This window comes from Rhinatrema bivittatum, unplaced genomic scaffold, assembly GCF_901001135.1.
Source record: "Rhinatrema bivittatum unplaced genomic scaffold, aRhiBiv1.1, whole genome shotgun sequence".
In the NCBI taxonomy this organism is placed as follows: Eukaryota; Metazoa; Chordata; class Amphibia; order Gymnophiona; family Rhinatrematidae; genus Rhinatrema; species Rhinatrema bivittatum.
This window is the reverse complement of record NW_021820950.1, coordinates 111,672-125,934: the sequence shown is the minus strand read 5'-3', so window position 1 is coordinate 125,934 and position 14,263 is coordinate 111,672. Positions and strand designations below refer to the sequence as shown.

Sequence of the window (14,263 nt, the reverse complement as noted above, 5' to 3'; positions counted from 1 at the left end):
AGAAAAGCCTAGGACAGCAGAGGATTCCAGAGGTACAGCTGGGTCCCCCAGAAGATGGGGGACCCTCTTGTCTGAGAACTTGATACCCAAGGCTTCGGACTCCCCTTGTTAGTCAAAGCAAGAATCTGTTTGCTTCTAGGACGTTTTTCAGTACATTTCTTTCACAAATCCCTCACTCAGTTAGAATTCTGCAATGTAAGACTTTGGCGCTGGCCGTCCAGTGCTCCTACCATGTGACAGGGGCCGGCCAATGGAAACCGATAGCCCCTGTCACATGGTAAGGGCAAAGGGCCATCGGCGCCATTTTTATTAGTGGCAGCCGAGAGCGGGAGATCACTCCCGGGACCCCCACTGGACCACCAGGTACTTTAAAAAAGTTTTTTGAGGGGTCGGGAGGGAGGGGGAAGCTAAAGGATGTGTTTTAAAGGGTTGGGGAGGTTTAGGGGTTGTTTTTTGTGTGCCATTTTTCCCGCCCTCCCCAAAATGATAAGAGAACCCCACAACCATTTTGTGGGATTTTCCTATCGGTTTCGGGGAGCCCCCAATTTCTGACGTCAGAAAAAGGATTCACATCCCTAATAATCATGTAAAATTGGATCTGCTCATGGGCCTCGCATTCATAGTGTACAGTGGTGCATGGGCATCACCAACTTTAAATTGGGGTGTGCTGTGCACCTGTGTGCCTGTGTATATGTCCTGTATGAGAGCCTGGATGTGTGAGGCTGTATGTGTGTGTGTCCTGTGTTTAGAGACTGTGTGTGTCTACTGTGTGTCTGTGAGAGCCTGTGTGTATGTCTGTGTGAGAACCTGTGTGCCCTGTTTGTGTATATGTCTGTATGAGAGCCTGGATGTGTTGAGAGCCTGTGTGTATGTCTGTGTGAGAACCTGTGTTGCCTGTTTGTGTATATGTCTGTACGAGACCCTGTATGTGTGAGAGCCTGTGTGCATGTCTGTGTGAGAACCTGTGTGCCTGTTTGTGTAATATGTCTGTACGAGACCCTGTATGTGTGAGAGCCTGTGTGCATGTCTGTGTGAGAACCTGTGTGCCTGTTTGTGTATATGTCTGTACGAGAGCCTGGATGTGTGAGAGCCTGTGTGTATGTCTGTGTGAGAACCTGTGTGCCTGTTTGTGTATATGTCTGTACGAGACCCTGTATGTGTGAGAGCCTGTGTGCATGTCTGTGTGAGAACCTGTGTGTCTGTTTGTGTATATGTCTGTATGAGAGCCTGGATGTGTGAGGCTGTATGTGTGTATGTCTGTGTTTAGAGACTGTGTGTGTATACTGTGTGTCTGTGAGAGCCTGTGTGTATGAGCACGTGCCTGTGAGACCTATGTGTCACAAACAGGCTCTCACAGACACATATACACATATAGTATGTGTGTGAAGAAGAGAGAGAGGGAGTGTGTGTGAAAACATTGGCATGTATATAAGAAAGGGAGTGTGTGAAAGAATGAATGTGTTAGTATGTGTGTGTGAATGAGGGAGAGAGAGAAAATAGTTTGTGCGGCCCTACCTCCCCTAATGTGCAATAATGTCAGGGTGATCGGAAATCAAAAGATCCCAGATATGGAAAGCAGGAGATTTTTTTTAAATCCTTATTAGTTTTAATTATTGGGTGTAATTTGTTGTTTTTATTGTTTTTAAATGCTTTTTTAAATTATTAGAACATTTTATTAGTTATTGGAGTTTTATTCATCAGATGTTTTGAAATATTTTATTGGTGTTTTGGGAAATATTAAAACAACTTTATGCAAGATTTTTTTAACTGGAGATTTGTCCGCTGTTTTGACATTTAGTCTTTTTATTAGCATGGTTTTAATATGAATGGTGTTTTTATATCTGATTTTTATTGCTTGGTGTTTTGACATTTAATCTTTTTATTAACAATGGTTTTTAATATGAATGGTGTGTTATATCTCGGATTTATTGCTTGGTGTTTTGACATTTAATCTTTTTATTAACATGGTTTTATATGAATGGTGTGTTTATATCTCTGATTTTATTGCTTGGTGTTTTGACATTTAATCTTTTTATTAACATGGTTTGGTTTTAATATGAATGGTGTTTATATCTCTGATTTTATTGCTTGGTGTTTTTTGAGAGGAATGATGATATTTCTGTTTTTTCCACCCTTGCACTGCATAACCCAGTCGGGCTTTGCGGTTTTTCCAATTCAGTTTTTCTTGGCGCATTTCTATTCTGTATTAGGCGAGGGTCTGTCTGTATTTTAAAGGTCCAGTTCTTGTGTAACTGTTAATTCTTGCTGTGAAAATGATGGTACTATCACTGGCTTTTTATGGCGTTATGGTCCTCTCTTCTCCTTTCTATTTTAATCAGAAGCTTGCCCTTTATTAATTTCACTTGCATACAGAAAGCGGGTTTGAATGTCCTTGCGGAAAGCAGTTTTTTCATTCACATATTTTATTGTAACCGCTGTCAGTAGATCAGGTGATTATTTTAAGGGATTGGCTAATGTTCTCTTAAGGACTGGGTTGCCTGTGAGCATAGATTTTGATAGGACGTTTTGCATCAAAAAAAAGTAGTGCTCAGAGGTTGGTGTAGGAGGGTGGACTGTGTTCTGGGGCACCCGACGGCAGCAGATTTTCTGGTGCACTGCCAGCTTCAGCAGCCACCTTGCACCCCTGTATATTCTCTAATAAACCTGTACATATCTATCTGTACACCCTGCCAGCCTTGTTCACAGTCCCATCTGTTTTCCTGGGGCGAAGGAAGGGAAATCCCACCCACTCACACCTTCCTCCCCAGCTGGGGGCACCAGGCACTAAGAATGTGAGGACCGACGGAGTCTGCCCTAGGGGGGCTCCCAACAGGTCGGCCCCAGAGCCAAGAATGCCCCAGCGGTAAGCGCTCAAGGGGTGGGGCAATTGTGCTCTTAAAAGAACCTGAGCCCAAATTCTAACCCAGTGACAGCACTGCTGAGTCGCTGACGACAACGATGACGTCATTAAAATGTTGATGATCTTAGTTGACACATTCAAGATAGACGGCAAGGAGATTGCTGTGAGCACCAGGGGTCCCTAGGTCTTTGCCGCACCCTATTCCTGTCAACGCCGGCGCAGTGGCTGCTAAATCGCTGAAGTGTGCATGAAGCGTGCGCAGAGATAATTGTGGCTTCCCCGAAGTTTTCCAGCCTTCCGTCTTCCTGCCCTGGAGCCGAGCTTGATGTTGAATTGCTCACTGTTGGAGCCGGAGAGGGCGGCAGGCAGGAATGGCAGTTTTCCAGAGTTTCTGAAAAAAAAAGTGGAAGTTGAAAGGTGACAGCGATCAATGTTCTTTTCATAAGTCCATCCCGGCATAAACATCCCTCCCTGTCTGGAGGGCGGCAGAAGGGATCACCCTCCGAAAGCTGGGAAAAGCCATCTTAAAAAATAAAGCAGAAAGTTAAGAGCCGATATTGTTCCTCGGCACGACTTTTAATGCGATGGAAAGACGTGGCCTGGAGAAGCTGCTTTCCCACGGGAACGGGTCGGCTTCAGAAGAGGCAGAACTTGCGTTGATCGAGCGATTGCACTCACACTATGTATCGAGATGGGAAGAGGGCGGACTGGGGCCCGGGGAATTCCCCTCCTCACCTCTCAGTACTGTGGGTCCTGCTGTCGGTCAAGGCTGGCCACGAGGTCTCTTCCAAGCCCTGGAGCATGGGGTGGAAGCTGTCGTTTAAAAAAAAAAAAGGTTTGGCCAAGTTCCTGGAGGAAAAGTCCACATCACCACTATTAAGGTGGACTTGGGGAAAGCCACTGCTTATTCCTGGGATAAGCAACTTGGAATTTCTCCTGCCCCTTGGGATCCTGCCAGGTTCTTATGGCCTGGATTGGCCACTGTTGGAAACAGGATGCTGGGCTTGATGGACCTTTGGTCTGACCCATTATGGCATGTTCTCATGTTCTTAACTATCAAATACAGAAATCGTATTTACCTTCTGCAGTAGTCAAATAATGAATGAAAAGTTCTCCAGATATTCAAGAGTCACCTTGCGCTGCAGCCTGACTTATCATCAACGGCTACAAAAGCCTACACATTGGTAAACATTATTGCAAGTTGGGCCGGTGCTTTCAGAAAAGCACTGGTCTGACTCAATTGCCTTGTTCAGGGTCAGAGCCAGGCGCGTGCAGCAGGACTGTCTAGGATAAATAGGATACACTGAAAGGTGAATTTAAAAGAGCCATATAGGCGAGCCAGTCGTATTTTAAAATGGCCCACATATGTGTATATATATATATGTGTGTGTGTGCGTGAGCAGCCCAATATGCGGAGAAAAGAAACGGGACTTCGGGCGTGTCAAGGGCATTACAAGGTGGGTTCAACAGCTAAAGGCATAAATCTGTATTTTAAATTCCATGGCCACCGCACACTTTGGGCTTTTACCAGCGCTTATTTAATTCTGTTGTTGATGAAATGTAAATCTGCAGAAATCTCTTTTTATGCCTAAAACATCAGGTTGAGGGGTTTGGCTAAACTGGGGGAAGTGCAGGTTGAAGAACCAGAGGTGTCTGGATGACCTCGAGACAGACTGGACAAACTGGTGGACAAAGCTGACAAAGACCTAAAGAAAATACATGAACTTTTTTTTTTTTTTGGTAAAAACCTTTACTCTCTCTTCTGTCAATGTTGTATCTATCCTCTTTTTTTTTTTTTTAGATTAGCTTACACCTCAGAAAAGGTGCAGACTGCAGGTTTTGCACCACCTCCATCTGCTGGAGACAGAGAAATACTGAGGAGATGCAGGTAGCACACCAGGTTCAGAGGGGATGCTTTACAAGTTTTCTCTGTCTCCATCTGCTGGAGACAGAGAATACTGAGGAGATGCAGGTAACACACCAGGTTAAGAAGGGGTGCTTTACAAGTTTTCTCTGTCTCATCTGCTGGAGACAGAGAAATACTGAGGAGATGCAGGTAGCACACCAGGTTCAGAGGGGGTGCTTTACAAGTTTTCTCTGTCTCATCTGCTGGAGACAGAGAAATACTGAGGAGATGCAGGTAGCACACCAGGTTAAGAAGGGGTGCTTTACAGGTTTTCTCTGTCTCCATCTGCTGGAGACAGAGAAATACTGAGGAGATACAGGTAGCACACCAGGTTCAGAGGGGGTGCTTTACAAGTTTTCTCTGTCTCCATCTGCTGGAGACAGAGAAATACTGAGGAGATGCAGGTAGCACACCAGGTTCAGAGGGGGTGCTTTACAAGTTTTTCTCTGTCTCATCTGCTGGAGACAGAGAAATACTGAGGAGATGCAGGTAGCACACCAGGTTCAGAGGGGGTGCTTTACAAGTTTTCTCTGTCTCATCTGCTGGAGACAGAGAAATACTGAGGAGATGCAGGTAGCACACCAGGTTCAGAGGGGGTGCTTTACAAGTTCTTCTCTGTCTCATCTGCTGGAGACAGAGAAATACTGAGGAGATGCAGGTAGCACACCAGGTTAAGAAGGGGTGCTTTACAGGTTTTCTCTGTCTCCAGCAGATGGAGACAGAGAAATACTGAGGAGATGCAGGTAGCACACCAGGTTAAGAAGGGGTGCTTTACAGGTTTTTCTCTGTCTCCATCTGCTGGAGACAGAGTTACTTGGAAACAGGAATAGAAAAATAATAAACATTACCTACATGGTTACATGGTTTACTGTATGAAGAGTTTGTGCTGGTATAAGAACATAAGGCTTGCCATGCTGGGTCAGCCAAGGATCCATCAAGTCCGGTATCCTGCTTCCAAGAGTGGCCAAACCAGGTCACAAGTACCTGGCAGTATCGCAAGGGGCAGAGAGATTCCAAGCTGCTTATCCCAGGAATAAGCAGTGGATTTCTGCAACTCTACCTTAATAATGGGTAATGGACTTTTCCTCCAGGAATTTTCCAAACCGTTTTTCAGTGCAGCTACACTAACAGCTTCCACCACATCCTCTGGCAATGAATTCCAGAGCTTAATTCTGTGTTGAGTAAAAAAATATTTTCTCTTATTAGTTTTAAATGTATTACCCAATAACTTCATTGTGTGTCCCCTGCTCTTTGTACTTTTCAAAAGAGTAAACAACTGATTAATGTTTACTTGTTCCATTCCACTCATTTTATAAACCTCTGTCATATGTCCCCTCAGCCTTTTCTTCTCCAAGCTGGAGACTCCTAACCTCTTTAGCCTTCTTCATAGGGGAACTGTTCCATCCCCTTTATCATCTTGGTTGCCCTTCTCTGTACCTTTTCTAATTCTGTTATATCTTTCTTGAGATGTGGTGACCAGAACTGCACACAATACTCAAGATGAGGTCGCACCATGGAGTGATACAGAGGCATTATGATATTCTCTGTTTTATTCTCCATTCCTTTCCTAATAATCCCTAGCACTCTGTTTGCTTTCTTGGCTGCTGCTGCACACAATGCTCATTGTATGGTTTCTCTATGGAGTGATACAGAGACATTATGATATTCTCTGTTTTATTCTCTATTCCTTTCCTAATAATCCCTAGCACTCTATTTGCTTTCTTGGCTGCTGCTGCACACAATGCTCATTGCATGGTTTCTCTATGGAGCGATACAGAGGCATTATGATATTCTGTTTTATTCTCTATTCCTTTCCTAATAATCCCTAGCACTCTGTTTGCTTTCTTGGCGCTGCTGCACACAATGCTCATTGTATGGTTTCTCTATGGAGCGATACAGAGGCATTATGATATTCTCTGTTTTATTCTCCATTCCTTTCCTAATAATCCCCAGCACTCTGTTTGCTTTCTCGGCTGCTGCTGCACACAATGCTCATTGTATGGTTTCTCTATGGAGTGATACAGAGGCATTATGATATTCTCTGTTTTATTCTCCATTCCTTTCCTAATAATCCCCAGCACTCTATATGATTTCTTGGCTGCTGCTGCACACAATGCTCATTGTATGGTTTCTCTATGGAGCGATACAGAGGCATTATGATATTCTCTGTTTTATTCTCGATTCCTTTCCTAATAATCCCCAGCACTCTATTTGCTTTCTTGGCTGCTGCTGCACACAATGCTCATTGTATGGTTTCTCTATGGAGTGATACAGGGGCATTATGATATTCTCTGTTTTATTCTCCATTCCTTTCCTAATAATCCCTAGCACTCTATTTTCTTTCTTGGCTGCTGCTGCACACAATGCTCATTGTATGGTTTCTGTATGGAGGGATACAGAGATATTATGATATTCTCTGTTTTATTCTCCATTCCTTTCCTAATAATCCCCAGCACTCTATTTGCTTTCTTGGCTGCTGCTGCACACAATGCTCATTGTATGGTTTCTGTATGGAGGGATACAGAGATATTATGATATTCTCTGTTTTATTCTCCATTCCTTTCCTAATAATCCCCAGCACTCTATATGATTTCTTGGCTGCTGCTGCACACAATGCTCATTGTATGGTTTCTCTATGGAGCGATACAGAGACATTATGATATTCTCTGTTTTATTCTCCATTCCTTTCCTAATAATCCCTAGCACTCTATTTGCTTTCTTGGCTGCTGCTGCTGCACACAATGCTCATTGTATGGTTTCTCTATGGAGCGATACAGAGGCATTATGATATTCTGTTTTATTCTCTATTCCTTTCCTAATAATCCCTAGCACTCTGTTTGCTTTCTTGGCTGCTGCTGCACACAATGCTCATTGTATGGTTTCTCTATGGAGTGATACAGAGGCATTATGATATTCTCTGTTTTATTCTCTATTCCTTTCCTAATAATCCCCAGCACTATATTTGCTTTTCTCGGCTGCTGTGCTGCACACAATGCTCATTGTATGGTTTCTCTATGGAGTGATACAGAGGCATTATGATATTCTCTGTTTATTCTCCATTCCTTTCCTAATAATCCCCAGCATTCTGTTTGTTTTCCTCGGCTGCTGCTGCACACAATGCTCATTGTATGGTTTCTCTATGGAGTGATACAGAGGCATTATGATATTCTCTGTTTATTCTCCATTCCTTTCCTAATAATCCCCAGCACTCTGTTTGCTTTCTCGGCTTGCTGCTGCACACAATGCTCATTGTATGGTTTCTCTATGGAGTGATACAGAGGCATTATGATATTCTCTGTTTTATTCTCCATTCCTTTCCTAATAATCCCCAGCACTCTATATGATTTCGTTGGCTGCTGCTGCACACAATGCTCATTGTATGGTTTCTCTATGGAGCGATACAGAGGCATTATGATATTCTCTGTTTTATTCTCGATTCCTTCCTATAATCCCCAGCACTCTATTTGCTTTCTTGGCTGCTGCTGCACACATGCTCATTGTATGGTTTCTCTATGGAGTGATACAGGGCATTATGATATTCTCTGTTTTATTCTCCATTCCTTTCCTAATAATCCCTAGCACTCTTATTTTCTTTCTTGGCTGCTGCTGCACACAATGCTCAATTGTATGGTTTCTTGTATGGAGGGATACAGAGATATTATGATATTCTCTGTTTTATTCTCCATTCCTTTCCTAATAATCCCCAGCACTCTATTTGCTTTCTTGGCTGCTGCTGCACACAATGCTCCATTGTATGGTTTCTGTATGGAGGGATACAGAGATATTATGATATTCTCTGTTTTATTCTCCATTCCTTTCCTAATAATCCCCAGCACTCTATTTGCTTTCTTGGCTGCTGCTGCTGCACACAATGCTCATTGTATGGTTTCTCTATGGAGGATACAGGGGCATTATGATATTCTCTGTTTTATTCTCCATTCCTTCCCTAATAATCCCCAGCACTCTATTTGCTTTCTTGGTTGCTGCTTGCGCACAATGCTCATTGTATGGTTTCTCTATGGAGTGATACAGGGGCATTATGATATTCTCTGTTTTATTCTCCATTCCTTTCCTAATAATCCCCAGCACTCTATTTTCTTTCTTGGCTGCTGCTGCACACTGAGCAGAAGATTTCAATGTATTTTCAATGATGACACCTAAGTCCTTTTCCTGAGTGGTGATTCCTAATGGGGAACCTTGCATTTTGGGTTTCTCTTCCCTAAGTGCATCACTTTGCTCCTGTACACATTACATTTTATTTGTCATTTGCCTGCTCATTCTTCCAGTTTTGCAAGGTCCTCTTGCAATTTCTGTGTCATTGGCAAATTTGATCACCTCACTTGTTCCCATTTCCAGGTCATTTATAAATATATTAAAAAGCATCGGTCCCAGAACAGATCCCCGGGACACTCCACTATTCACCTTTCTCTATTGGGAAAATTTACCATTCAGCCCTGCTCTCTGTTTTCTATCTTTTAACCACTTCCCAATCCACAATAGGACACTGTCCCCATCCCATTACTTTTTAATTTAAAAGAAGTGTCTCAGGAGGACCTTTGTCAAATGCTTTCTTGAAATCCAGATATATTATATGAACTGGCTCACTTTTATCCACAGGTTTATTTATGCCCTCAAAAAAATGTAGCAGATTGGTAAGGGAAGACTTCCCTTGGCTTTGTTTGGCTTTGTCCCATTAAACTATGCTTATCTAAAAATTCAGCAATTTTGTTCTTTATGATAGTTTCTCCAATTTTGCCAGGCACAGACGTCAGACTCACTGGTCTGTAGTTTCCTGGATCACCCCCTAATCCCTTTTTAAAATTTGCGTTACATTGGCATCTTCCAGCTTTCAGGTACTATAGATGATGTTTTTCATAGTTTACACATTTCCAATAGGACAGTGGTGGGCAAGTCCGGTCCTCGAGGGCTGCAAACCAGTCGGGTTTTCAGGATGCCCCTAATGAATATTCATGAAATAGATTTGCATACAACTGAGGCAGTGTGTATGCAGGTCTCTCTCATGCATATTCATTAAGGATATCCTGAAAACCCGACTGGTTTGCAGCCCTCGAGGACTGGAATTGCCCACCCCTGCAAAAGGAGGTCCACAATTTCATTTTTCAGTTCTTTCAGCACGCTGAGATGTATACCATCTGGTCCAGGTGAATTTCCTACTCTTTAGTTTGTTTAATTTGCCCTAGTATATCTTTGAGGTTCACTGAGATTTGTTTCAGTTCCTCTGAATCATTTACTTTGAATATTATTTCAAGCATGTGTATCTTTCTTCCTCTGTGGAGACTGACGCAAATAATTCATTTAGTCTCTCTCTATGGCTTTGTCATCTCTGTGCATATTTTACCCTTTGTTCATCTAATGATCCAACTGACTCCCTTGTAGAATTTTTACTTTGAATGTACCTGTAAAAGTCTTTATTATGAGTTTTTTATTCCATGGCAAAATTCTTTTCAAATGTTCTCTTTGCTTTCCTTATCAATGCTTTGCTTCTAACTTGCCAGTGCTTATACTGTTTCCTGTTTTCTTCATTTGGATCCCTTTACCATTTCTTGAAAGTTGTTCTATTAGCTATTATAGCCTCTCTCACCTCACTTTTTAACCATGTTGGTTGTCATATAGTCTTACTTCCACCTTTTCTAATGCATGGAATACATCTGGTCTGGGCTTCCAAGATGGTATTTTTAAGCAACATCCATGCCTGAGCTAAACTCTTAACCTTTGCAATTACTTCTTTCAGTTTTTTCCTAACCATTTTTGTCATTTTATCATAATGACCTCTTTGAAAGTTAAATGCTGTTGCAGTGTATTTCTTTAGTGTCCTCCCTCCAGTTAGTAAATGAAATTTGAACATGTTGTGATCACTATTACCAAGTAGCTCTTACACTGTTACTTCTTGCACCAAATCCTGTGTTCCACTAAGGATTAGGTCTAAAATAGTTTCCCTTGTTCTTGTACCAACTGCTTCATGAAGCAGTCATTTATTTCTTCTCGGAACTTTAGTTCTCTACAATGTCCTGATGTAACATTCATCCAGTCTATACTGGGGTAATTAAAATTGCCCATTATTACTGTGCTGCTGATTTTGTTAGTTTCCCTAATTTCTTTTAGCATTTCATTGACCGTTAGTTCATTCTGGCCAGGTGGATGGTATATTACCCCCAGTACTATTTTATTTCCCTTTTTCACCTGGAATTTCTATCCATAAAGATTCAACATTGCATTTTGTTTCCTGCAGAACTTTTATCCTGTTTGACTCATTGCTGTCTTTAACATATAGAGCCACCCCTCCACCAGTTTAATCCATCCTATCATTTCAATATAATTTGTACCCTGGTATCACAGTGTCCCATTAGTTATCCTCCTTCCACCAGGTCTCTGAGATGCCAATGATATCGCCCTCTTCATCCAGGGTTATACACTCTCCCATCTTATTTTTTGGACTTCTAGCATTTGTATACAGACATTTCAAAATATGTTTCTTGTTTATATTAACAAACTGCTCATCAGTTAACAGGGGTAATTTGGAATAATTTGGAATAATTCCTCATCTTGAGTACTGTATTGATAAATACAAGAGCATTCAAAGAAACGGAGACCTCTCAATAGATCAAGATGTATCCAATCTGTCTCAGGAGAGGCTGAGCTCATGGAAATCATTTTATTTAACAGTGCAAGTGCTTATTGCTATGCAGATCTGCATTCAAGCTGCTGAACTTGTAGAAAGGAATTCACCAGGAGGTCTTTTAGTTTGAAATAGAGAAGATTTGTCATCTGGTGAGAGGGCAACGCGGTAGATCCCTTTCCTTGCCCCACATAAAAGCTGCTTGAATATCTTCTGTATCTTTCAGAATCTGCTCTCAAAACCAACTCAGTGAGGGTTCACCTCCGTGCAACTGGTGCTTATTACTAATTTGTGGAATGACACTCAATTTCTATAGTGCTTTTAGTTTTCAGGTTTCTATGGGACTTCAATATGGTTCTTACTCAGCTGATAAAAGCCCCCTTTGAGCGTCTCAATGCCTGTGAGGTCGAGTGCCAGACCTGCTGGTGGTCACTTCAGCCCGCAGAATCAGTGAGCCTCAGGTCTCAGTGGCTCATCCACCTTATACCAAGGTCCATTTTACTAGGATAGTGCTTGGCACACATTCCAGCTTCCTGCCTAAAGTACTGTCTGATCTATTTGTTTATTTGTACATTTTTATATTCCACAAATATCCAATTACCTGCAGTACCTGAACATAATCCACTTTGAAGAGGCTGAAAAGCGGAATATAGATCACAAAAATAAATAAACTGTTCAATGAGCATTACATAAGAACATACATGAATCATAAGCAATGCAAAACATTCAGACAGAAACATATAAAATCCCATCACTAATTATTTTTTCCATCTAAACAGCAGCCAACATATATAACATTCTTCACCTTAACCTTCCTGCCATGTTTTTTCCCTACATCTCATTCCTGTCAGGTTGAGACATTGGAAAATAACTTTCCAGTCACTGCTATTAATTGCATCAGTAGCATGGGATCTTCTTAGTTTTTGGGTACTTGCCAGGTTCTTATGGCCTGGTTTGGCCTCTGTTGGAAACAGGATGCTGGGCTTGATGGACCCTTGGTCTGACCCAGCATGTTCCTTCTCCCGTCTGCAGGGAACTTGCGTCTCTCAGGTTTTACCAAGCAGCATCCATTAAGGAGAGGGGATGGATGTGGATGTGTGAGCGTCTGCTCTCTGAGATGGTACCCCATGAGGTGTTTGATACCTCAGTTGATGGGTGGCAGACAGGGGATGACAAAGACTCTTGTTAGTTCATGGGCTCTCAGTAAGGGCAGAATGAATGTCGCCCTGCGGTTTGGGGTGCAAATAGAAGCAGAATGGCTTTGTGAGGCATTTACAAAGGACTTGCTGGCAGAAGGTTAATGTATACCTGCCAATGATAGAGTATATGCTCTCAGAGACCTTGGTAAATGGTCTTTTCTTTGCAAGGTAACTCCGCTTTGTTTCTTGACTGATTCCGGCGAAGACCTGTTAAGCTGTACCACACACCTTTCTTTCTGTGCTACCCTGTAAGCGTGTGGTCTTCTTCTCCATGCTTTGATCTGGCATTTACCTGCTAACCAATGCCATATCGGGATCTTTAAGGTCAAGAAACATTGCTATGAGCAGAGGACTGATGACAATGCTAGAGGGAACAGTACAAAAGAACTGGTGCCGTCTGCTGTCAGCTCTTTAGAGGCAAGCCTAGCGTGTGTACTATGAGGCAAATGATGTTCTGGATTGTGAGAGTTTTATGGATTTTTTTCAGGAAAAATCAGATAACCTGCAAGCTGAGTTAAGGAACAAGCAAGCTCAAGAGAAAGATGAGGTTGGTACCTCTGACTTATCGAGCGAAGTGCAGAGAGACTCTCTTACATCCTATTTCTCTATTAGAATTTAAAGTCATTTGGGTAGCCTTAGGTCCATATTTTGATCTCTGGATGATTGTCTGGCAAAGATTATGAAGCTTCTCCCACATGACATTCTGTTGTTTTTTTGTGTTTTATGGTCTGTATTAGTTGCTTATATATCTGTTTTCAGTTAATTGAAAGTGGATACGTGCTGGTATTGTGCGCAGTTCCTTGTCCCGTTTGTATCTGAGGCAATGAAGGTGACGTGACCTGCCCAAGGTCACAAGGAGCTGGCTAGATGTCATGTTCCCCACCCAGAGCCTGCATTAGGGGGCTGGTTTTATAAATGTGAGATGTAAACAAATGAAAAAATTACAGGAATTAGTAATGCCTCAAAGATGAATTTTAAAAAGATGTGAGGGTAGAAATTAGCACTTATGTGGAAAAATAGCATATAGTGTTAAAAAAAAAAGTCATTTCTGAAGACTCGGGAAGGAAAGCAACCCAGAGCTCTCTCCTACTTTGCCAAGCTGCCATTTTTTTTGCTTTAAATTGTATTTTTCAGTTCCTACACAATGTGTGTCTATTCCATCTCTATCACAATGAGATAAGTCTTTTGTGCAAAAATAAGATTGTTTATATTACATTCAAATATTAACTTCACATTTGTAGTGCAACCGTTTCTGTATCATGCCGAAATCCCTACAAACCTCAGCATACATGCGCAAATCAGGGCCCACGAGCAATTTTACAATGTAAAAGGAGGCAGAGCAGGCCATTCCTGGAAGGAGGCAATATTTACATGAGTGACTTGCTATTTTATAAGCCATGAGTGCATGTAAATGTGGCATCTAACTTGCATGTATGTGCTCCTGCTCAATATATAGAGTAAGGGATTGTAAACATCTTAAAAAATGACTGGGTGGGAGGTCTGGGTGAAATGGGGGGGACCCCAGGCTGAAGAACCGGGAGGGTCTTCACGAGCTGCAGATCAACTGGGCGAATTGATAGACTGATTACTAAAACTGGTTATTTCATTGCCTTGTGCATATTAGAAAACCTCCCAATCATGCATCTATATCGTGCAAATAA

The 14,263-nt window shown here is 42.0% G+C and overlaps 1 protein-coding gene across 1 annotated transcript in view; it reads left to right on the top strand.

Moving 5' to 3' along the window:
- Positions 1–11,754: 11,754 nt before the first annotated feature.
- The window catches only part of LOC115082324 (atrial natriuretic peptide receptor 2-like), a 112,773-nt gene continuing 110,264 nt past the window's right edge, over positions 11,755–14,263 (top strand). The window contains exons 1-2 of the mRNA XM_029586557.1: positions 11,755–11,853; positions 13,090–13,149. Of these exons, the coding sequence (XP_029442417.1) occupies positions 11,755–11,853; positions 13,090–13,149 (159 nt within the window). The remainder of the gene's footprint in view (positions 11,854–13,089; positions 13,150–14,263) is intronic.